The 25981-nt window shown below is 38.9% G+C and overlaps 1 protein-coding gene across 2 annotated transcripts in view; it reads right to left on the reverse strand.

Moving 5' to 3' along the window:
• Smc2 (structural maintenance of chromosomes 2) overlaps window positions 1-1898 on the reverse strand; it is a 39514-nt gene extending 37616 nt beyond the window's left edge. The window contains exons 1-3 of one of the 2 annotated variants that reach the window (XM_057790930.1): window positions 1747-1898; window positions 806-1024; window positions 59-208 (exon numbers count right to left, since the gene is read on the reverse strand). In XM_057790930.1, the coding sequence (XP_057646913.1) occupies window positions 59-208; window positions 806-973 (318 nt within the window). In that variant the 5' untranslated portion in view covers window positions 974-1024; window positions 1747-1898. Of the gene's footprint in view, window positions 1-58; window positions 209-805; window positions 1025-1532; window positions 1615-1746 lie in introns of those variants that run through there. The other variant, XM_057790931.1, reaches the window with a different exon arrangement.
• Window positions 1899-25981: the final 24083 nt, after the last annotated feature.

The raw sequence follows: 25981 nt of genomic DNA on the forward strand, positions 1-25981 counted from the left end.
GGACACTATTTATAGTGTCACACAATATACAGTATCCAAAGGCTTGACAGCTACTCACCTGTCTTGTAACTGTGATTTCATCATGAGCTTCAAATCCTAAAGGACTTTGCTTTTTGTCAGAATTATCAAAAGTGATTGAAACGGAGGCTTTGGTAATTCCAGCCTGACCATTCTTATAAACTAGATCTTGTAAATTAGAAGCCCGCACCTATAATTAAAGGAAAGTTCACTGACAAAACTTCATATTCTACAATAGCAGCATTAAATTATGTCTTGCTTTGAAAAACCCACCTGTGTAGTAGTAAGTAAAAAAGAGGCAGTCACATCCATCCATCAGCAAGAAAAACAAAGACTATAGACAATAACCTAATATCAGTACCTTTTGCATTCTATTCTGAATTGACCTTTACTAACTCAGCAAAAGCTAACTTGAAAAACTCAAGGGAGAGGTATGAACTTTACTAGGCACCCCGTCCATTAGTACACCCTAAAAGGCACTGTAAGGCAGAAGAGCAGACACAGACTCTGAACTGAGAAAACACTGAAATAACACTGCTTGTTGGGGGCATTAAGAGGAGGAAACGCAGGCAAGGATTCAAAGTTTCTGTTTTTTCATCTAAAGGATGGAGTAATCAAAATCTCTGCTTAAATGGATGCAATGCAATATAAACTAATTTACGTGAAGCACAAACATGCAAATGAAGTCTCCAAAGAGTAAAAAAAAAACAGGTAAATGTAGTCTCCAAAGGGTAACAAAAATACCCTTGGACAAACATTTACATAAATCAGAAAGTTTATACTGTACCTGAGACAGGTTGGAGATGCCTAGGAGAAAGCAGATGGAGTCCAAAATATTGGATTTTCCACTGCCGTTTAAACCAGTGATAGCATTGAAGAGGGGGTCAAAACCATTGACTTCAGTCCTTTGTGCATAGGACTTGAATCCTTCGAGAATGATTGATTTGACATACATTATTCTACACTGTCTTGGGCTCGTAAGCCTCCGTTGGGCAACAAGCGAGGTCTGTGTAAAACAGAAATAACATCACTCAAGTATACGTTAAAAAAAAAAAAAAACCCAAAACACAGTAAATATGACAGGAATATAGAGCACCGGAAAAATACACTTGCCGAACTTCTTTTAATTCTAAAAGCAAGCTTCCTCGAATTTAAAATTATCAAGCAGTTGGCCACCGTTTGGAAGTTAAACCATCCAGCCTGAAAGTCACCATCTCTTTATTATTACTGCTGCCCACTTTCCTAGGCTTGTGTTGACTGTAAACACTGTAGTTAATAAAGCCTGTTGGTTATTTCACATTTAATTCTCCTTGCTACAAGCGCGCCTTTCTGGTACTGGAATGGATACGCCTCTTTACCGCTCCTTCCTTTTTCCTCCGCGGCAGTAAAAGATGACACTAAGCACCGTTTATCTGTCTATCCAAGCCACCCTAAATCCCGCTATGCTCTTTGCCTACACACATCGGTGAATCTCTCTCTGAATAAGACTTTCAGGACCCGGGTAGTTAGCGGACCTTAGGGACGAGGTGGATCCGTTCTACAGTCTCTTTTTAAACACTCAGTGGTTTCTCGCGTCCCTGAGTATTTGTAGATCAGCCTTACGGATGAACAAGAGTCAGCATCTCTATCTAATCAGCGCTTGAGGTCCCTCCTTGAACCTGACCCTTCCCGCGCCCCGTCTCCCGCCGAGACACGGCTTGTGGCCGGGCCAAGGGCCGCACTACGCACCCGCCACAGAGCCGCCCCGGGCCTGGGAAACCAGCACCGTTCCCTCACAGCGCGAAGGCGGAGAACGAGACCACCCGACCCGGATCGGGGCGCTACCGGGCGAACGCCAGCATCCCCGGCACAGCGTCCGCCGCAGCCCAACCACCGTGCCGGAACTGTTCCTTTGAATTTCGGCGCGAGCGAAGGACCCCGCCTCCGAGGCGGCTCGCCTCTGTTGGTGCCCAGTATCTGCCTGACGGGTGCGCTTCCTCTTTCGACCCCAGTAAAAATATGGAAACAACATGGCGATAGTAAATGATGTTCTCGGCAGTGGAGGATAGGGGCTATAATGCTGTGGCCATGGAAAGTGCAAATGAAGACGGGTCGTTCTCAATTCCGCGTCAGGCACACTCCAGGCAGCACTTTTTCCTGGTCTGGGCCTCGCGCGGCTCCGACCCCGCCCACGTTCTGGCCCTTTCCTGCCAGCGGCTTCTGCCCTCGGGCTCCGCCTCCTCCGGGCCGATTTTCTGGGAGCTTATGGTGTGGAAACCCAGGCTGCCCGGAGGTATCTTGTGAGGCTTCTTTTTCTCCGGACTGCTGAAATTCCTGGAACATGGAGGCTGTAATTAGTCGAATAGGAAGGCTCTGGTTTTGGGGACACAAGTCTCAAGTTTCCAGAGGCGACCCGTTGCCTGCAATAGCGGGAAGTTGGGTAGCAGGTGCTGGGCAGATGACTGTACGATTCCTTATGCCAAAAAGCTGTTTAATGATAAGCTATGGTTGACCTGCCGGTTCAGAACAGTTTGCTGAAGCTTCTTAGGAAAGTTGGTATTTACAGAGTTCTATGTACTGGATAGCTGCGTTCCAAAGGCTGTCAAAAATTCCTCCACAAACATAGAAGCCTAGTGTTCTCGTTTGTTTTTGTTTCGTTTTGTACGGTTAAGAACTTTGAGTCACTAGGCTAAACGACTTATAAGTGAAGACACAGATTTTGTACCCAGGCAGCCTACCTACAAGAGCATGTGCCCCCTAAAGCATTATCTACAATTGCTAATTTTACAGTGCTGGTAATAGATGACCCAGTCAGCAGTGTGTAGTGTTTTTAACAACAGCAGGGTTTTAGGGTTAATTATACCTGAGCATCGATGCTAAATTGGGAAGGGCCTGACTTTGTTATTTTTATTGAAAACATGTTTTCATACCGTATATTATGACTAGTTTTCTCCTTCCCCAACTCCTCCCAGACCCTCACCCAAATCCACACACTTTCTTTTCTCCCTCAGTAGAATACAAATAGGATTCTAAAATAATAATGCTGATAGTGATAATAAAATGGTGAAAACAAACCAGAATAGGATAAAATAATCAGGAAAAAGAGAACCAAAGGAAAAGCACCAGAATCATACATATGCTGAAACACACACACACACACACACACACACACACACACACACACACGAGAAAGAGAGAAGCAGAAACCATAATATATAAAGAAAGGTCTGTAAGGTTAAAAAAAAATGTTCCAACAAACAGTGTGAAACAAAACCCCTTTAATAATGCCACTGCATTTGTTTTGTGTTGGTCATTTACATGGGGACTGCCCTACTGTGTGGCTTGTATACCCAGTGAGACTTCACTGAAGAAACGATGTCCTTTTCAGACAGCTGTGATAGCTTCTGGGTTAGGAATGGGGAATTGTTTCTACTTAGCTCTCAGCCCTGGGACCCCATCTGGCTTAGAGACCTGTACAAGCCCTGTGCATGCTGCCCCAGTCTCTAGGAGTTCATACATGCACAAGTCCTGTTCCATCTCTTTTCCTAGGTGTCTTCCCTCCTCACTGGCTCGGAGGATCTTTCTGCTTTTTCTTCTGCAGAGTTCCCTAAGCCGTAAGGATTTGATGGAGACATTCCATTTGGGACTGAGTCTTCCGAGGTCTCAGCTGTGCACATTGTCCAGTTGTGAGTCTGTATTTGTTTCCATCTGCGTGAGGCTGCTTTTCTGATGATGGCTGAGCAATATGCTCATCCATGAGTATAGCAGAACATTGTAGCTGCGTTGGTGTTTATCTTTCTGATCTTGTACTGTGCAGAGTGTCTTCCCGTACCACGAATACCATTCAGCAGGGCTGACGGCTCTAGGTAGGCATCAGCTGGACTTCTCTGTGCTTGCTGAGTTGTGTAGGTGTAGGTTAATATTTGGGCCTTACCGTCAGTTTGTAGAGCGCAACCAATGTCCTGTGTGGCTTGGGGATTTTTATAGGGTACCTTTGGCCAACTTCTCCATTCAGTGAAACCCATTCCCAGCACTAGAGGTTTCATTTGTTGGTGAGAGATGTCTGATTGGTGCTTTGTCTCCCCCATTATTAGGTGATTTTAATTTAGATATCTTAAATATATGTATTTATTTTATTCTTTAATCTCAGCACTCAGGAGACAGAGACAGGAGGATCTTTGTGAATTTGAGGCCAGCCTGGTGTACAGAGCAAGTGTTCCAGGACAGGCTCCAAAGCTACAAAGAAACCCTGTCTCAAAAAAAAAAAAAAAAAAAAAAAAAGAAAAGAAAAAAAAAAAGGAAAAAGAGGAGGAAGCAGCAGCTTCTAATGTATTGGTTTTCCCAATACCCTCAAATGGTCCTGTGTTTTAACTGTCCTACTCCATATTCCTCCCTTATGTCCTTTTTCTTGCTTCTTGTTTGGTCCCCCTGTTCCAGCGTTCCACCACCCACCTCCATCCGTTACTGTCTGTTCTGTTTTCTTTCCAGGAGCAATTCTTCCCTGTTGTATAGTCCCTTACTCTATACTTAACCTCTGTGGCTTATATGAATTGTATCTTTGTTGAGGACTTAACAGCTAACATCCACATATAAGAGAATACATACCATATTGGTCTTTTTGGGTCTGGGTTACCTCACTCAGGATGATTTTGTCTAGCTCCATCCATTTACCTTCCAAATTCATGATTTCACTTTTTTAAAACAGCTGATTCGTACTCCATTGTGTAAAGGTACCACATTTTTTTTTTTAATCCATTATCAGCTGAGGAACATCTAGGGTGTGTCCAATTCCTGGCTTCTATGACTAGAGCAGCAGTGAACACAGCTGAGCTGTAGTTAGTGCTTACATTTGGCTTATGGATGCCTTGTTTTCTTCATCTATAGAAAATGAAAGTTTTGTTGGGTATAGTGGTCTGGCATGGCATTTGTGGTCTCTTAGTGTCTGCAGCACATCTGTCCAGGCCCTTCCAGCTTTTAGAGATTGGGAAATTTAGTATCATTTTATTACGTCTGCCTTTGTATGTTTCTTGGTGTTTTTCCATTGAAGCTTTTAATATTTTTTTCCTTTGTATTTAGTGTTTTGACTATTATCTGCCTGGGGAACTTTTTTTTCTGGTCCAGTCTGTTTGGTGTTTTGTATACTTCTTATACCTTGACAGGCTTCTTCTTTACGTTAGGGAAATTTTCTTCTATGATTTTGTGGAAAATATTTTCTTTGACTTTGACTTTGAAAGACCCGGATAAATCCAGACCCCTCTAGCAGAAAGAATAGAGCCAAAAATTTAGGAGGAAGAGAAGAGCCAAAAATCTAGGTTAGCAGGTTCATTGACTCTGTTCCAGGAACTAGCTGACCATAAAGTTAGATTATAATCTTGAGAATAAGCTTGAGAAACAGGGAGTTACCCCCCTTGTGATTATCACTGGTATTTTCAGGATTTTCCAATGACACCCTCCTTACCCCGTTTGGGTTGTGGTTTCTTCCCCTAAATACCCCTTCTCCCAGCTACTGGGGTCAAACTCCTCTACCCCTGCGTGGAAAATGAGTGAGCCCCAGCGTCCTGGTTCCTGTCAATAAACCTCGTGTGATTGCAGCAAGGACGGTCTCTTGTGAGTTCTTGGGAAGGTCGTGTTATCCCGAGACTTAAGTGAGAGTCTCCCCACTCCAGGGGTCTTTCAACTTGTGTTTCTTTTCCTTCTCTATTTCTGTTATTAGATTTGGTCTTTTCATAATGTTGAAAATTTTCTAGATGTTTGGTGCCAAGATTTTTTTGACCAAGCGATTCATTTTTTTCCCTGTATCTTCAATACCTGAGATGATCTCGTCCATCTCTTGTATTTGTGAAGCTTGCCTCTGGGGTTCCTGTTTGAACTTCTAAACTTTTCGTTCTAGATTTCCCTGAGTTTGGATTTTCTTAATGATTCTGTTTCTTTCAAATCTGGAACTGTTTTCTTCCTTTCATTTCACCGTCTACTTGTGTTTTCATAGAATCCATTATAGAGTTATTAATTTCCCGTTGCCATGGTTATTAGCTTTAATACTTGAAGGTCTTCCCATGTGACTACCAAAGACCTCAAGTCATTGAAGCCCCAACTAGTTTGGTTCACCAGCTGGTCAGATATTTCCAATTTAGTATGTTTTTTATAGTTGGTGCTCAAGCTTTAGACAAGAACATAAAATTGGAATCATTGTAAACACTATAGAATTCTTACTGTAAAAGAAGTCTTCATTAAGAATAAAAACCAGAACAAGTTAATAGACTGCTTTATACATCTTTAGAGAAACCCAGTTGAATGTAGTATCGGTAGCAGTGCTGATCACGGGAGAAAAGAGGAACTATTCCTATTAGTGCTGGTTGGTGGCATCTTTTTATACAAAGAAATGTTGTCAACAATTCTGCTTGGAAGACTAATTCGGAGTAATTTTTATTTTGTATATTTTATGAGTTAATGGGATCTAGGAGTATAATAACCTGGTGAGAATTTCTCTGCAAATGGCAATGAAATTAGTCTTATTCATGAAACTCATAAATAAGCTATAATTCAGCATTTTTTATCGAGGGAAACTAAAACAGGGGTCATGCTGTTTAAGAGGCTAAGGGAATTAAACAGAACACTGGGGATCCATAGCAGATTTATGATGAAGATACATTCTAACGGGAAGCTTAATTGTGATTTAAATTACAGGTCAGGCTGTGCAGTGTGTTTGCTGTTTAGAGGAAGATCTTCGGGGAGATGCAGCCTGCCTGTTTCAAGAGGAAACAGGAAGCAAATGAGAAAACAGATTGCGGTTGCTGCTTTTCCTTTGAAATTTCAAGCTGCTCTAAGTCAAATCGCCCCTGAGTTTCTAATGGCGCCTCTTGTGAAGGTGCCTTGTTTTACTTCATTTTTCCACAACAGTTATTTCGCCTGACAGCAACAAAAATGATGTTGGCAGCAAGCTAATGTGGAGACCACAGATAAGGTATTCTTAGCCGTTCTAGGACCCTGACGGCCTATCATTTCGGGCTGACTCACACAAAATGAGCAAGTTCTGCAGATGGAAGGGCCTTTGAAGAATTATAGCCAGTCATTTCCACAAATGGGGAAATTAAGGCTTCTGGTGATTTCCCCAAATTTACTTTTTATCTCAAGTAACTTCAGGTCTAATGAGGCAGTAAAACTTGTGTACAAATGATTTTAATTGTAAGTGTAAAGAGAGTGCTTTCCTAGAAAATAAAAGTTAAATAACCCAAGGTTGACTCTATAGGAAGGGTTTAGGATAGGAAAAGGAGGCATAGCAGCCCAGACTTAATGCCTAGTGTTACCGTCTTCCTGGGAAAGGTTTTCAATAGTTGATACCTTGACCACAGTGCGACCATGGCTAGGGATTAAGACAATGGTGGCAGACTGAAAGACTCAGAAGGAATTGAAATATCTGTCTTGCTTACGGCACTGAGTAAAGAATAAGACTAAACAAACCTTTGCTTTGTGACTAACAGCCAGGAACAGTTGGTAGAAAAGGATGAAAGAGGAGAATTTAGTGTACGAGACACTGTTTTTATCAGTTGGCAAGATCATCTGGGATGTGCAGGATTAGTGTTATCTGTGTAGGACCCCGGAAAACACATAAGACATAGAATGTTCTTATTCATTTCTCAAGTTACTACCCTGCTCCAGTCTGTCTTCTGTTCTGGTTTCTTTCTCATAACCAAGGAGCAGTCAGCTTTATCATCGAGCCGTTCCTCATACAAAACAGACATCTGAAATGGGATTAGGATAGAACACAAGAACGTCCACAAGAAGAAGTTTCCTGGGATGGTTTTCCTAGGTGAGAGGTGAGCTGTATCTTTATGAGAGGTATACATTTTCTAGCTGGAGACAGAAATAGCAGTCAAACTTACACATCATGGTAGACAAAAACTGAAGTAGTAGTTTTAATAGGAAATGATGTCGTATTGAATGGCCTGCCCATCATATTTTTAGAAATCTATCATGTGGGGGAGATGAAAATCTGCTGTGCAGGTATGAACACCTGAGCTAAGATCTCCAGGACCCATGTAAAAGGTCAGGTTCCGTGGTATGTGTTACTTTGGTGCCAGGGGATGGAGTCAAGAGTATCCCAGGAGCTTGTTGACCAGCCAGGCTAGTAAAAACAGCAAGGTCTAAGTTGACTGAGAGACATATTCTCAGAATATAATTTACAGGGCGATAGACATTATTACTCAATGTTAATCTTTGTCATTGCCATGTGTACACATGTGTCCATAATACATGTATATACACATTTTAAAAATTATAAAATAGAAAAAGAATTTTATATTACTAATGCAATAGAAGCTGTGGTATAGCATTTAGAAACCCTGCTGGGACAGGTTTCTTCAAGTTGAACATGTATCAGCTACTGACACCTGACTACTGAGTCTCTGCCTTCACAGAGAGATGCTGTCCAGCTGGGACTTGGACCTGCTCCTCTGTGGTGATCCGTATCTAAGACTATTTGATGTCGGCATGGAAAAGCCCTGTTTCCCCCGCTGCAAGACTCAAGCATCCTATGAATAGCCCCTATCCCCATCAGGTGAGGCCTTTGTTCTGACTGCACCGCAGGTCAAATTCTCCTGCTGACTAATTGTATCTTCTTCACATGGGCACAAATATTTTGGACAGCTTTCCCTAAAAAACTTTCAGAATAAAATTTTCTTTTCAAGTCTTTACCCCGAGGAAATTATCAAAGACAGCACCATATGTAATTTGGGAGAAAATTTTAACATAATTCAATGTAAATTTGAAAAGCCTGAGGAGTGCATATGATTCAGTCATTAGAAGTGTTATATGGTCTCTATGGTAACAATTTGGTATCCCAACTTCTGTGTTGAATTGCTAAAGCAATTTAGATTCCACTGATAAAGAATTATATGGAGAGAAATTGTACCTTAGCTGTGATTTGTCTGCTATCAAGCTTTGCCAAACTCATCAATCAATTGTGGTCACCAAGTGTATCAGCAAGGCTATTTCAGGAAGTGCTGCACAGGGCAGGGATGTGGGGAGGAATGCAGATGACTACATATTAAGGGCTTAAAGGGTAGCAATCATTTGTTTTCTCTTGATGCTACATTTCTGTTTCATGTCATAAGAGGGCGAAGGCCTTTCCAGTTAAACACTAAAGAAGCAGGGCCCATGGGTTGGCCACCAAGGATCCTGTGCTGAGGGAACAGGAATTCTGGGAGCTTTTGAACCAGAAGTTAAATGCTCCATCCAATGTGACACACATTACTCAACCTATAATTCACTCTAACTGTTCATAACATGGAGCTCAGAAATCCAAATCCCATATGTGCCTGGATGGGAGGGGGCTGGAGTTCTGGCAGATTGTTGGAAAACAGAAAATTCTAAAAACTGAAAAATTGAGGTGAAATTAGGGCAAGCAGGTAGTTGAATTAGTTAAGTAGACAGAAGGTTAGTAATAAATAATCACTGATGCTTCCATATGAATTGAATCATATTTGTATTTTTGAACTTGTATTATAAATTTGTATTATGTACTTTTTATTTACAAAACGCTATGCTTTCAGAATATGACTTTGAAGAATCCCTACACTGTTTAAAGATATTTACATCTAGTCGGAGATATGCTTATTCAAAATATATACAGCAGGGAATAAAGAGTGATTGATAGTGGGCAGTGTTCAATGAGAAAAATGTGGGAATAGCTAGAGATCACAAAGTTATATGTCTCACAGATATACTTGAAAGTTCCCTTTAATCTGAGCTATAAGAAGAGTAGATTTAAAGAGACAAATATTGCCTTGTTGTTTTTAAATTCACTTGATTTTCATTTTCTATTTTTCCATTTAATAAATTTCTATTTAAATTTTTGTGATTAGAAAAATAATTGTAAATTGAGAGCTAATATCATTCTCCTTGAGGTTAGCAACTTGCTTTTTTGGTATTCTGTACAATCAGCTCCTAGCTAATGAGGATTTATGGTGATAATTATAATAAATTGTTCCTTTAATGCCTCTTATAGCTTGTAAAACAAGTTTACACATACTATTAATGTTATTTCCTCAATATGGCTAGATGTAAGATGAGTTCGGGGGCTTAGAAAATATTCTCATAAAATAGATCAAGAAATCGAGAGGGAGAGAATTAATATCTTTAAATTATTGTTGCAGCTATTTTGCATCTGTAAACAGTCTACCCTAAAACAATTGCTTAACACAATAATTCATTTATTTTGCTCACTGGAGGTTTGCCTTGGCTCAATGAATCTTTTTTTCACCATATATTTTGATTTTGTTTTTCCCTCCCCAACTCCTTCAGGTCCTCCCGTTTACCTTGATATTTTTCTCTCTTTCAAAATAAACAAACAACAATAGAAAACTAGCAACCAACCAAACCAAACAAAATCAAAACCCCTACAATAAAGCACACATACACACACACACACCAAAATGAAAGCTACTCCTAAGGATGAAGCCTACCCTGAAGTATGGTTGATAAACACAGTGTCTATTAGAGAAAACAGATTTTCTCTTCCCTAGTAGCTGTCAATTTCAAGTAGCTTCTTGGCTAGGATTGGGGCTTTATGCCAAATTCCTTTTTACCATGCTGGGATTTTGTCTGGCTTGAACTTGTGAAGGTCTTGTGCATGCTGTCACAGTTTGTATGTGCCTCAGCTCTGTTCTGTCTGAAAATTGCTGTTTCCCTGGAGTTGTCTACCACCTTTGGCTCTTACAATCTTCTCACCTCGCCTTCTGCCTTGTTCTCTGAGCCTTGAGTGGAAGGATGTGATAAAGACACCCCATTTAGTGCCCCAGGGTCTCTCACTTCTGCACATCGTGCAGTTGTGGGTCTTTAATTAACATCTACTGCAAAAAAAAAAAATCTTCTCTGCTGATGCAGTGATTTTGTTGTGTAGTATTAGGAGTCACTTTTATTGTTATGGTCAATTAGCAGAAGGAGGGGTAGAACCGTAGGGCCTGGGCATGATCCTTGGCCTCATTAATTGTGTCATGTATGGATTACGTCTCACAGAACAAGCCTTGAATCTAATTTAAAAAGTGCAAACATTTGGGGACTAAGAACAGATAGAGTTCTTCAGATATGGGTTTCATTAAGGTCTCATTACTTGCTATGCTTCTATGGCCACTACTTGGAAGTTAAATTTCTCACAAGGTATCAAAAGGATTTCAGAATGAATGTCCCAAGAGCAAATAACAGAAACCACATGTCCTAGTACCAAAGTCATACATCACATGCCTTTCCTACTATGATCCTATGATCACTAAAGCAACCTTAAGTCAGTTAATTTTGCAGATTGAGATGGAGAATCTACCACTTAGTAATAGTATCAAAATCTTGGTTACTGGGTTTTCAACCAACCACAAATATATTTATGTGGTAAATAATGGAGCTGAAAATAACATGGGTTGTTGTGGGTTGGGTACTCTAGAGAGCAGGTACCAGGATTTGTTTTAGTTCATTCACTGTTCATTAAAGACGGCCTTTGACATCAGCATCTGTGATGAGAGAAAGATTAGCAGTACTGAGCACAAGGAAAAGCTGGGCTACAAGAAGTCCCAATTACAGGAAACTCCAACAGGATAAATTCTACAGTGTTCTCTACAGCACCTATTGAACTAGTTCTAGATGCTTGTTCTAGTTTGATTTCTGATGTGATAAAAAAAAAAAAACTCTGACTAAAAGCAATTTAGGAGAGGAAAAAAATCTATTTGGCTTATACTTCAAGGTAACATTCCACCAGTGTGAGGAGTTAGGGCAAGGAATGAAGCTGGAACTTGAAACAGAAACCACAGAGGAACAAACCTTGGTGACTCATGCTCATGTTGATTAGTCTACTTATGTAGCGTAAGACCATGTGCCTAGGGAATGGTGCTGCCTACAGTGGGTGGGTTATCCTATATCAATTAACAATCAAGACAGTCCTGTAGAAACATGCTTACAGGCCAGTCTGATCCAGGCAATCCCATATTTGAGGCTTTCTTTTCATATGATTCTAGCATGTGCCAAGTTGACAAAGCTAAAACTCCAGGACTTATATTCTTTTATAAATCAGTGATGGCATGTGATCTAGAGGAAGGAGCATGACCTTAAGAAATGTGACAATAGGGGCTAGAGATGCATAGTGGCTAGTAACACTTGTTGCTCTTGTAGCTGATCAGGGTTTGATTACCAGAACCCACAAAGGTACTTCACAACCATCTTTAACTTCAGTACCAAGGACTCCAACACCCTCTTCTGAACTTGTCAGGCATGGTGGTGCACATATATACATGTAGGCAAAACAGTCATACACATTTCAAAAGTTAAATTCTTCTTTAAAAAGTGGTAACTATAGCTGAGTCAGTCCTTCAGTATGCAGGCAGGAGAAGGTTGTCTGCCTATGTGACTCATGACTCATATCAATTGAAGCTATATTCTTTAGTAGGCCTTCTCAGACTGCCAACCTCCAAATCATGATATGGAGACTTATTATTAGGTATGAATGGACCAATGGGTAAAGTTCTTTTCATATATGCCTGAGGACCATAGTTTGGATCCCAGGATGCTATTTGGAGATCTGCCTGTAACCCTAAAACACAGGAGACAAAGACAAGGAACCCTTGTAGCAAGCTGCCTTCTTAAACTAGCCAAATTGTTGAGTTCTGGGTTCATGTTTGGGAGCTGACTGAGGAGAACACTCAATATCAATTTCTGAATTCAACATGGATGAACTTGCACCCACATGTGCACCCATACATACACCTGAACATGCATAGATACATGCACAGTATACACATGGCAAACAAACAAAATCATGACAAACAGTCCATGGTAGCATGAGTTTGTAGTCAAAGTCCTGGGGGAGATAAGCAACAAGCAGATCACTAGGGCTGATGGCCAACCAGCTTAGTTTAATCCAAGAGTGCTGGACCAAAGAAAACTGCATCTGAACAAAACCAAGATAGATGATACCCAAGTGCATTCTCTCTGTGTCTTTCTGTCTCGGTCTCTCTGTCTCTGTCTCTCTGTCTCTTTCTTTCTGTCTCTGTCTCTGTCTCTCTCTCTCTCTCTCTCTCACATACACACACACACACACACACACATCACATAGGAGAGGGGAGAAGGTTTCAGTAATAATTCCAGGCTACAAAAGAAGATAAAGTTTTACTCTGTGACTTCTGGACCTCTGTAAACTCATTTGAGTAAGTCTTACCTGGAAATAGCCAGCCTTTAATCCGACATTTCCTCCATATGGAGACACAGGGAAGTGCCCATCCTCACATTAGTTACCTCAACCTGGCACAAAATAAACTCCTTCTCTTGGCTGTGAAACAAGGGGCCATTGCAGATATGGTTTCTTCCTGTTGTATCAGCATGGTCCACCGTGCTGATGAGCTAGGTGGGCGAGTGTCATAGTGGAGTCCTAGACTGAGGTCTTAGTACAGAGGATGAAAGAGCAGTAGGCTAGAGATGGTGCTCTACCATGACCAAAAGGTAAGACCTAACTTCCGTTGGGAAGAAAATTTGTCAAAAACGCAGATATTTTCACATACAACTGTTGAATTATAGTAATATACAGTAAAGTTGAAGACGTATATTCCTTACATTTTTTTTTTACTGAGAACCTTTTCCATACACACAAAAGAAGATACGTTCAAAAATTTATGGAATCATTACTGCAAAAGGGAAAGCATTGGAAATATTTAAAATGGTTATCAATATAGGGATGGATAAGTTACACATACATAATGATATTATTTATACACTATTAATTCTTAAAGATCAATGTACCACTCATGTATTTATAGATGTTAAACATTAGAAACAAATATAAATGATAAGCATTTGATTAATGAAAGTAGATTATCTTTGAGAAGAAGCAAAGATTGTGGAAACATAAAGACTTTTAGAAAGAACAACTATATCTTAAATGAGTATAAAATATGATATTTTATATGTAAATATAAAAATAAGAAAAGAACAAAGAAGATATAAAAATGAAAACATAGCTGAGCTCATGATTTTTATTACATAATTCTAAAGTCTTAGCTTATGATTTTGAGGCATGACTCAAAAGGCCCCAAAGCTCAATCTTCACTCTTATTCACAATACCTGCAAGCTTGGGTATAGTGTTACATGATTAAAGACTGTCTTTTTTTTTGAGTGAAAACTCTTTGGTCCAGACTGGCCTGGACACACTCTTCTGACTGAGCTGGCCTTGCTCTCACAGCAGTCTGACTGCCTTCACCTTCAGAGCGCTGGGATAGCAGGTGTGCATGGCTGCACCTAGCTGAAGGGGGGTTTCAGCATTCCAAAGGAACATCTTAACCTGCAGGAGATTAATTAGCGAGATAACATTTTGTTATTGTAGATGATTATATTGTCTCATTGTCTCAAACTTCAGCTCTGATGTAGAAACATACTTTAGTCTACCTATTTTTAAATGTTTCGAAGTTCTTTGAAAAATAGCTTCTAAAATTGTAAAGAAAGTAGTGATATTTTGGCTATTACACAGCCTACGAGCTTTATTTCAGCAAGTAAAGCTCATGGGAATATATTCTTACCATGTCTGTCGCTAACACGCTGAGCCAGTGAAGTTCGAATGTGTCATGTTCCTATAGATTTCTATTATAGTAAAAATCCTTGAAGCATGAGAAGTGTGTAGTCACACTGATTCTCTCCCAGCACACGATGCAGAATTTATATACTCTGTTTTCCTACTATAAAGAAAATCTATTGCCAAAAATAATGGTCCTGTACAAATTACATATTGAGTATGATCAGATATCTCCTCTTAAAATCCCCACTTCTTATGTGCCTGTAAATATAAATCAGGAAACGTAAGAGTTGAAGAAGAATAGCTAAGTTGCCATAGATTTTAGCATCAGTATTCATTTAGCTGAATATTTTACAGGACATAAATTAAATATACTTTTCTGGCAGTATTGTATTTAATTAGCTATGTAGTAATACCAAAGGATCTTTAAAATCTGTTTTCAGAACACATTCCAAAATTTTTATTATAATATGTTCATTTAGTATTCCTTGTAGACCTATTATATAGTTTTATGTCAACTTCACTCATCAGAGAGGAGGGAGCCTCAACTGACAAAATGTCTCCATGAGGTCAATCTGTAGATAAGCCTGTAGGGCATTTTCTTAATTAGTGATTGATGTTGGAGGGTCCAGCCCATTGTGGGTGGAGTCACCCCTAGGCTGTGGTTCTGAGTACTATAAGAAGTACTATAAGGCAAGCAAGGGAGGAGCAAGCCAGTATAAGCAGCAGTCTTTCATGGCTTCTGCATCAGCTCCTGCCTCCAGGTTCCTGTCCTTCTTGAGTTCCTGTCTTGACTGTCCTGACTTCCTCCAATGATGAACAATGATGAAGAAGTGTAAGCTAGATAAACCTTGTCCTCCCCAACTTGCTTTTTGTCATGGTGTTTCATCACAGCAATAGTAACTCCAATAAGACAACAACTACAGGCAGGGGTTTGGTGGCAAAACCATACAAAGGATACACGTTTAGTACATACAGAGAATGCATTAAACACAAAGCCATTGCTAAGGTCTTTGTAACCAAATATTCTGCCTAATTTTGTAATAAGTTTGAAAACCACACATTCCTTCATGAGAATTTTGATGCTGCAAGACTTGCATGTTTGCTTTTTACGACTTGATTCTGAGCTGCCCTTGTGATTGGTGTTCGACCAAAAGAATGTATGGGTGTGACCGTCATTATTGCTATTATTATTATTCATTTAGTTTAAGCCTTTATTAGGGTAGTCTAGAGGAAAAGATCCAATGGGATTAATATATATTAATATATAAATATATAATTAATCAATAATAATTGATATATTATTAATATTTAATGTAAATTTACTAAATCAGCTTTAAAATAGTAAAATGGTAATGGCAGAATCACACCTGAGAGCTGAGACTCTAGAGGCTAGGTGCTTCAGTAATTGGAGTAGTCCCAAAATAGTGTCTTTCACTGGTCCCAAGAGCAGGCAAAGGAGTAGAGATACTCCCTACTCCCACTGTTTTGGAGTCCCACAGAATTATTAAACTAACAACAGCTATGTTCAGAAGACCTAGCTCAGACTCATACAGAGTCTATGATTATCATTCCAGTCTCTGTGAGTCTTTAGAAGCCCTTCTTGGTTGATTCTGTGGGCTTTTTTTCCTTGTAGTGTCCTTAACCTTGCTAGCTCCTTAACCTCTTCTCTGAGCTACCTTCTTAATTGTAAGTATTTATAGTTCTTTGAATGACCCCAGACAATTCTAGAAGAATCATATAGCTGACCTATAAATAAATAAATATATATTTTAACCCACTGAGTTTTAGTGTTTTATTTTACTTTATTTACAAAAAACTTTTATTTTTTTAGCTTGAAATTGCATAATTTTCCTCCCTCCATACCCTGATATATACTCCTCTTTGCCTTTTTTCTGATTCATAGCCTTCCTTCATTAATTGCTGTTATGTACAAAAATATTTATGTATATACATATGTGTAGTAATTTTTGATGCAACAGTCATTAGCAAACATGCCAATCTTTAGAAAATGATATAACTAGAACTGAGTATTGGATTACATTTATATGACTCGAAAGGCTAAATTCCTCTTATACACTACAGAGGATACAAATATGAAATACAAATTTGATGTGCTAATTAAAGAAGTAGAACCAGATGACATAGGCCAGGATGTACTTTGGTGGCAGATTGCTTTCATAGTAGGTTCAATACTCTGTTTTCTCCTCAGTATGTCCCCTCATCCAGCCAAGCCAACAACTTACCATTACAACTGTTTCATAAATGAGCTTGTCCTGGAAGTGATATCTTCATGTACATTGCTGTAAATATAAATTATAGTAAACGTTCCAAACCAATAACAAAACTGAAATTGTTCAAGTGTTCTGACTTGTGGCTATTGCCAAAACTCTTCATTAGTATTAAGGAGCGGGGCAAAAAATCACATGCAGAATGATCATTAACTTACATATAATGTTGATAAATTGAAATAGTAACATTTAGAAATAGATAAATAATTCAATAAATAACATGGTATCAATTTGTAGATTAAAAATCATCTATTAATTTTTGTGGTGGAAAAAGCAACATGGAAAAATAGGAAAAGTCCATAACATAAGGCCAAGGGAAATGCATTAAAGTGTATGATGTACCTGCAAATGGATAAAGCAAACCTTTTTATGAAAAAGTACTAACAATGCACTTGCTTTGAGAACCCCTTTCCTTCCTTTTTTCTGTCTGTCTCTCTCCCTGTCTCTCCCCCTTCCTGGTCTCTCCCTCTCCCTCCCCCTCCCCTCCCCCTCCCCCCCTCTCTCCTTCTGTCTCTGTCTCTCTCTCTCTTTCTTTTGTTCTTTGCAGCACTGGGAACTGAACCCAGTGCCATCTTGTTAAGCATAGACACTACCACTAAGCAGAATTCTAGCCCTAGCCTGTTCTTTATAGTTCATTTTATTCCGTGTTGACATAATGCTTCTTGTGCTAAAATAGAAAACAGAATGATAAATTAATATACAGAATTATTACCTCCATGCTTTCTTTAGTTTCCCAATATCAGTGTAATTACCCATCTACAGAAATGCTTTATCTTCCTTATTGAACATTCAATTAAATGTTCGAGAAACAGTAAATCAATATCAACCTGAAATTAATTCTACAAGAAAAATTAGCTTGACTGTAGACTGTATTCTAAGTTAGGTAAAATTATACTGAATGATAGAATAATTTCTAACCAATTTCTTCCTAAGTACTTCATTTTGGACAGGAAAAAGAAACAAATTCTGTAACAATAAGAATTTCAATATCAATTATTTTTTGAAAAATAAAAATATTTTCTTTTAATTATGTTAGTTATAAGGATTTCATCTAATTACATAATTTCTCAATTAAGCATAATTTACACATTAAGATATACTTTTCCTCATTTCTCTTATTTTTTAAATTAATTTTATGTAAGGATATTTTGATGGCTAGTTCTGTTTGGCAACTTGATTGGTGTGAGAGGCACTTAGATTTGTAAAGCACATTTGTAATCAGGATGTGAGGTGTTTTTAGGAGGATTATTCTGTTGGGAGGGAAGATCTGCCCCTGATATACGAGCAGGACCACCCAGTCCATTGAGGACCTTGATAGAATAGCAGGCAAAGAGGAAGAACCCAGTTAGCATAGGCATTGTCTCTCTCTACTTCCTAACCACCAAGAGATGAGTGCCTGATCTTGCCCTGCCTTACTCTACCTTCCCACCAGGAATGACTGAAACCTCTGCAGCATGAACCCAAATGAGTCTTCTTTTCCTCAGTGGTTTGGATTACAGACAAAAAGCTAATGCAAGCTATGTACTGAACATTGAAAGAATAATTGTTATCAATAGAATGATTTTATTTATATTTCTTGACTTAGTGAACTAGTCAATTTTAACAGGTACCATGTTGGTTAAAATAATCCAAGTACATTCTTGGGGGAACCTAATTAGCCATCTATAACTAAGCATATTGTTTGTAGGTTTTATCTTTTGAAAATTTTATTATTGTTGTTATTATGCCCATACCAGTGTGTATGTGGAGGCCAGAAGTCAACTTCTGGGAACCTGTCTTCTCCTTCCACTGTGGGCCAAAGGATTTCACTCATTCAGTGCCTTTATTTGTGAGTCAGCTCAACCACCCCTTTTTCACCTTCAGATGATTTTTTGCTTATTAAAAATTCTTTTTCTTTGCTGTGCTGTGGTGGCTTTAATCTCAGCACTTGAGAGACAGAGGCAGGTGAATCTCTGTGAGTTCAAGGTCAGCCTGATCTACAGAGCTAGTTCCAGGACAGTCACAGCTACCCAGTGAAACCCTGTCTCAAAAAATTAAAAAAAAATTTAATTTATTCTTTTATTTTTATTTGTTGTGGTTGCATCATGAAGAGATGTTGAGTTTTGGGAAAGGCTTCGTTGGGAAAGGATCATATGGCTTTTAGTAGTATAATATAGTCAGTCATTGGCTCATGATTTATTATCCTTTTGCATACCTAGACATGCATATATTGTGTATTTATATATTTGTATATCTATGTATATGAATGTATCTACATTTATATGTGAACATTGTTGCAATCTGTTTACAAATGCATTGTTAATAACTTGTGTATTAAAGAATATCAATTTATAGTTTTGTTCTCTTTCAATGTCTGTTTTATAGTTTTGTTACAAACATAATGCTGACCTCAGAATGCATTCGAGACTGTGCCATCCTTTCTTACCCACGTTCATCTAGGCTTTTGCTTTGCTGTCTTTGAGTGTGAACTTGGTTTTGTTTAACCTTAGCGTATGGAAATCCCAAAGACTTATGTATGATGAGCGTTTGTAAGAAACACTTGACATGTGCCTTTGTGTGAACTTTGATGCCAGTACTCAGTGTGTAGCCACTTCTGCTTGCTTTTCAGTTCTTAGCCTCCTGCAATTCTTAATTTTAATGCTTGTAATATACAGCTGCTCTAAGGAAAAGTCTTCAGATAAGATCCTGAATACAGGACCTGCTCATACCTTTCAGTTATTATAGGGAAACTTTTCATTTTAGTGACGTGTTGCAGTTTTTAAGCATGATTGTTAGACTTTATTGCTATAATTCTAGAAATATCTTAAAAGTGTATATACACATACAATATCTATTTAGTACTTAAAGAATTTCAGAATATTTTGACTCTATGGGACTATAAAGTCATTTCATCATTTTATTTTTTTAATTTTTTTATTTTTATCCTTTATTTTTTGCTTTTTTAGAGATAGGGTATCTCTGTAGCTTTGAAGCCTGCCCTGGAACTAGCTCTTGTAGACCTGGCTGGCCTTAAACTCACAGAAATCTGCCCGTCTCTGTCTCCCGTGTGCTGGGATTAAAAGCATGAGCCACCACTACCTGGCTCAGTTCATCATTTTAATTAGAAGTTTTATTCTTTGGTGCTTTATTTTGAGCCTTGCTCTCATGTATCTCAGGTTAGCCTTGAACTCATTAAGAAAGCTGAAAGCAACTTTGAATGTCTGAGGTTTTGCCTCTACCTCCAAATTACTGGCGTTTCAGACATGTGCTGCCATCACGCCTGGCTTATGCAGTGCTAGGTGTGGAACCCAAGGCTTTATGCATGGGAGGCAAGCAATGCACCAGTTGAACTGCATCCCAGCCCCTCCTTGATATGTTTTAATAGTGGAAAAAAGAATAAAGGGATATGCCGTCGCCTACAGTTGTATGCCTAAGAAGTGCCAGAGATAGGGTCTGAATCAAGAGCTCTCTGTACCACAGTCCAGGCTGTTTCCTTAAAACCACATCTTTATAGCGTACAGATAAACATAAATATAAGGTATACTGGCATTCTCATTTTTGTAGGTCTTCATATTAGCATATTTGAGAAAACCCCTTGTTGGTTCCATTAGGAGTCAGGGCTCTATCATGAGGCTGCCCAGCCTTTTAATTTACCCTTAATATACATTTGAGCTAACCACACTTAGATCTGCTTAGACTAAGAGTTTCTGCTATGTGCAGCGATCCCATGGCTCCTCCATTCTGGCCACAGTCACAGACCATTTATGTGGTCTCTCAACATTTTAGCAAGTAGAGAATTACATTTGCTTTCCTCAAGTCAACGTTGAAATCACAGCTATTATTTTCTTTAATTGGAGTACACCAAACACATTAATTTTATGACTTGGTTGAAAGGTTTTTATCCAAACATTTTTGCATTTTTGTCCTCGTTACTATTTTGTGAGTCAAACATTTTTGAGCATGTTGCATTCTTGTATACTTTTCTTTCTTCCTTCCTTCCTTCCTTCCTTCCTTCCTTCCTTCCTTCCTTCCTTCCTTCCTTCCTTCCTTCCTCCCTCCCTCCCTCCCTCCCTCCCTCCCTCCCTCCCTCCCTCCCTCCCTTCCTTCCTTCCTTCCTTCCTTCCTTTCTAGTAATAAAAATGCACACCTAATTTGACATGATTTCTTTGGCAGCTAATAAGTACACATTGTGCAGTTTAATGAATCTGCAAACTAAATAATGGTTGGAGTGGGTGTGAAAATGGGGATATTTAAATGCATAGGGAAATTTAGCACGTATTCCAGTGGCCATGTAAATAGACTTCTGATTCTTTTATAAATTGCAAATACTTTATTGTGCAGAAGCATAGTGAAAAACAGTTCTGTATCTATACACGGAGCTCATTATCATCCCTCAGAATGCTCACCGCACGCCTGTTATCCACTTAAAAGCTCCCTTAAAACACCCACTCTCTTTTAGATGAAGCTAAACTGGTCAAAAACCAAGCCTCATTTGTCACTATTTATCCCCGGAGATTAAAGACAGCTGTATTAGTGAGGTGAATGTAAAATTACATTTCCAGTTATTTTGATAGAAAGCTTTCAATTATGACCCCGTGTCACACCAAATCAGTATTCAAAAGCTCATTATCAGCATAAATTTCCGGATAGACAAACCCAAGAGGAATTCGCATGAAGAGAAACGATTGATTGTGAATAAGGGGCATTTAGTGGATCGCACCTTAACTGGCTACAGAAAGGTGAGCCTTTTGGAGTAATGGTGGTCAACTGTTATTTACAATCTGCACGCAAAGGTGTGGAATGTGTTCAAAGCTTCACGTGAAAGCTAAACAATTAATGAGGTAGTGCATTGATGAGAAGCATGAATTGAGCTACAGCACAGGGCCAAGCTGAAGCAGATGATACCCAAAATGTATGACGCGGATGATGCATATTGAAATGAAAGGTTTTTAACGTTATTTATTATTTACTCTCTCTCTCTCTCTCTCTCTCTCTCTCTCTCTCTCTCTCTCTCTCTCGTGTGTGTGTGTAATTGTGCATGTGTGGAGGTCAGAGGACACAAAGGACAATTTGAGGAAATTGGCTTTTCTCTTTCCACTACGTAGGTTCTCAGGATGAAACTTATGTTTTCATAAGTTTGGCAGCAGGCACCCTTACACACGGATTCATTTTGCCTGTTGAAATTTGAGGTTTTAAAAACCCTGAGAAGTTCTTCCCGTTTTCATTTGTCTTCACCTATCTTTTACAGAGTACCGTTGACTACTGTTTCATAATTTCTGTGTTGCCATTAAATTGGCAGATGGTAACAGAACATAAATTGGAATGAGCTTGGTCATGCTTTTAAAACAAAATACACAATTTGTCATATACAAAAGTAATAATTATATTTATTGAGATAAAATGTATTACTATCTAAATCCTTTGTGCTGTATTTGTACAAATATAATTATTCAATTTTCAGTGCATATAGTTTACCATATTTTTCAGAATGAGTGTTGAGAAAACATTCCTGAAAATAAAGTGATGCATATCACAGTTTAGCTATTACATTTAAGAGTTTCTTTCTCTACTTAAAAAAGAAGTAAGATTTGAATAAAAGGTACCATTTTGCTATCTTTCTTAATTTGGAAGTGTTCTATGAAGACCAGGTGATAAAAATCATGCTTCCTGTCTCTTTGGTATAGAGCAATGGACTGGAGGCAAGAAGAGCCATTGGTGAGTAAAAGATTTCTGTGCAGGGCTAAACCAAAGAAATGCAGTAGTGAGAAGGGTAGACAGAATAGAGTTTGGAGACAGCTGTGGGTGAAACTGATGAGATGCATGATGGTTGAGATTGACACAGTGAAGAAAAAGCATCAGTTGTCGAAGTTTCTGACATAAAAACAACACAGAGGTAGGGCTGTTAACTGAGATTGATAAAAGGTAAGATTGACTATGTCTTTAAATGCCAGGGCAGTGCAGTCCAGACAAGAGTTAAGTAAAGCTCTCAACTCAGATTATAAAATCCATTGCTGGTTTGGACAAGAACAGATCGGTTTCGACTGGACCAGACTTGAGAGTCATTAATATTCCCTCTCACCTTTATCCCCACTTTTAACCCTGACTTCTAGTCCTGTTGGATTTTGTACGGATTCTGGGATTTGAACTATGGCCCTGGTGATTGAGCAGTAAGAGATTTTAACTTCTGAGCCATCTCTTTAGCCTCTAATGATCATTTAGTAATCTCGATCTGGCTTGTTCTTTAGGAGCATTTGGCACAGCTCATTGAAAAATGATCATGGTAAAAATATATCACTAAATTTGATAAGCACTGAGAATTAAGAATTTTAAGTTTTGAGAACTATTTGCTAAACATTTATTAGGACATGACTAAATCAGTACAATCATATTTCAGAGATCCCCTACCTTTCAGAAACATCTCCTTGATCTCCCAACACTGAAATATCTCAGGACTATCAGTTCCTAGACAGTTTTTCTCTTTCATCTGTGTTCATTCTCTAGAGAAGGCCCAATATTTTAAATATATGTTTTTCTCATAACCTCAGAGTTTATAGCTCTATTTCCAACCGTTCCTCATACTTCAAATTCTATCGATTCAACTATTATGCAAATATCTCCAATCCAGTATTAATCTAAATATTTAAACATACTATTCCATTTTTTGTTTGTTTTTTTCAAAACAGAGTTTCTCTGTGTTGCTCTAGGTGACCTGGAACACACTCTGTAGACCAGCCTGGCCTTGAATTCAGATTTGTCCAGACAAACCAAGGTACACAGGCTGCTAACTATGACAGAATCTATTAATTGTATTAATTGCCTACTAAGCAATCATTTCTCCCATTTATAAAAGAAAAACGCTCTCCTGCCATGCATTACTTCTCAGTATGATTGAGTCATGTACATAAATTCTTTTGCCAATATGGTCAGTGACTGATTTAGGAAGGAGCTTATAGGCAGTTAAAGGCTCTTGTCACCAAAGTTGATGACCTCATCTTAATGCCTGGGAACCACATGGTAGAATGGAAAAAGCATTTCTGAAATGTGTCCTCAGACCTACATACACACACACACACACATGCAGAGAGAGAGAGACAGACACACAGAAAGACAGACAGACACACAGAGACAAAGATAAAGACAATACATAAATCTTAAAAATACTTCAATTATTCTTTGAAATCTAAAATCTCATTGTTTGTTGAATTAAAAGAGACAAGAAGAAAAGGGAAACATGTTTGTTATTGGACATACTTGCCTTGCATTTGATAGGCTGAGTGGCTCACACTAATTAGGTATTGTGCTCAGACTTCTGTGACCATCATCCTCAGAAAAATCAGTCATGGTGGATTCTATCGTTTCTAGTTTAATTAGATACCCAGAATACATTTTCCTTAGAAGTCAGAAATAGTCACCCCAACTCATACCAATATTTAATGATTAAGTCAAACTTTGAAGCCAGGAAACTAGATAGCTAAGCCCAGGCTGCCTTTTCCAACTGCATAGGTATCTGTCTTAGGGTTTCATTGCCGTGAATAGATGCTATGACCATGACAACTCCTTTAAAAGAAAGCATTTCATTGGGGCTGGCTTACAGTTTGGAGGTTCAGTCCATTATTATCATGTTGGGAAGCATGGCAGCAGGCAGGCAGACATGGTGCTGGAGAAGGAGCTGAGAGTTCTACATCTGGATCATCAGGCAGCAGGATGAGAAAGTAACACTGGGCCTGACTTGAGCTTCTGAAGTCTCAAAACCCACCCCCTGTGACACACTCTCCAACAAGCCTATACCTCCAGTTATGTCACTCTCTGTGAGTCTATGGGGGACATTTTCACTCAATGTACCATATTTTACTCCCTGACCTCTATAGGCTTATTGCCATATCATAATGTAAATGCATTTAGTACAATTTCAAAAGTTCCCATAGTCTTTAACAGTCTTAACCCTGTTTAAAAGTTCAAAGTTTCTTTGGTGACTCATGGCAATCTCTTAACTATAACCCCTGTAAAATCAAAAAGCAGAGTGCATACTTCCAACATATAATGGCATAGGATATAACCATTCCAAAATGAAGGAAAGGGGACATAATGAGGACACACTGTCCAAAGCAAGACTAAAAACAACAACAACAACAACAACAACAAAACAACAGGGCAAACTACAAACCGCATCTCCTCCTCAGAAGGCAAAGTGCTCTTCAGATCTCCAACTCCTTTCAGCTTTGTTGACTGTAACACATGTGTCTCGTTTGGGCTGGTTACACTCCCTGTTAGCAGTTCTCCTTGGCAAGTATTTCTCCACTCTGGCATCTCCAATATCCTGGGATCTCTAGGGTAATCCAAGCTTTACCATCTTTACCATTACAGCTCAGGCAATGGCCTCAGCAACTTGCCTTTGTCATGAAGGGAGGTTGAATAAATAGCCCTTTTCTTGTATCTTTCACTCCAAAATCACACTCATGTGACCAAGGCTTCCAAGTTCTTCTGCTTACTAGGACTAGAAAATGGCTCCTTTGTTTAAATATATTTTCTCCAGTTTTCTATTTTTGATAGTTTCCTTTACTTCCTAAACTTGGGTGTCCTGGAACTCTCGCTGTAGACCACGCTGGCCTTAAACTCTGAAACCTGCCTGCTTCTGCCTTCCCAGGGCTGGGACTTAAGGTATGTACCACCACATACTGCCATAAGCTTTTCTTTAAATCCTTTTCATAAATTGGACGCTTAGCTGGGTGAGGTCTTCCCACAAGGTCACCATTCTCTTCATTCAAATTTTGCCTCAGGCATATTTTCTGGACAGAAAGCAACCACATCCTTCATCAAAATATAACAACACAGTCTCTAGGCCACATCTCCAACAACGCCACTCCCTATGAGTCTAGCGGGGGGGGCATTTTCATTTAAACCACTGTAGGCTGCCTTTACCAGTTGCATAGGTATCTTATTTTGAATTAAGAGTTAAAAGTTACTCATAGCAGTTCAAAATTTTTAAGATATTATTTAAGAAATTCCCAAGTTAACAGATGAGATAAATACTTTCGGAATGTTCAAATGCACTTGATCACTGAGCCTATGTGCTACTTGGTAGCCAGCTGTATGTTTAATGATGCTGGAGAATTTGGAAAGAGGGGAAAATATGAAGAGTGAAGGTTTTCAGGTCGGCACCCTGTTGCTTCCCAG

The sequence above is a fragment of the Chionomys nivalis genome, chromosome 16 (assembly GCF_950005125.1).
Source record: "Chionomys nivalis chromosome 16, mChiNiv1.1, whole genome shotgun sequence".
In the NCBI taxonomy this organism is placed as follows: domain Eukaryota; kingdom Metazoa; phylum Chordata; class Mammalia; order Rodentia; family Cricetidae; genus Chionomys; species Chionomys nivalis.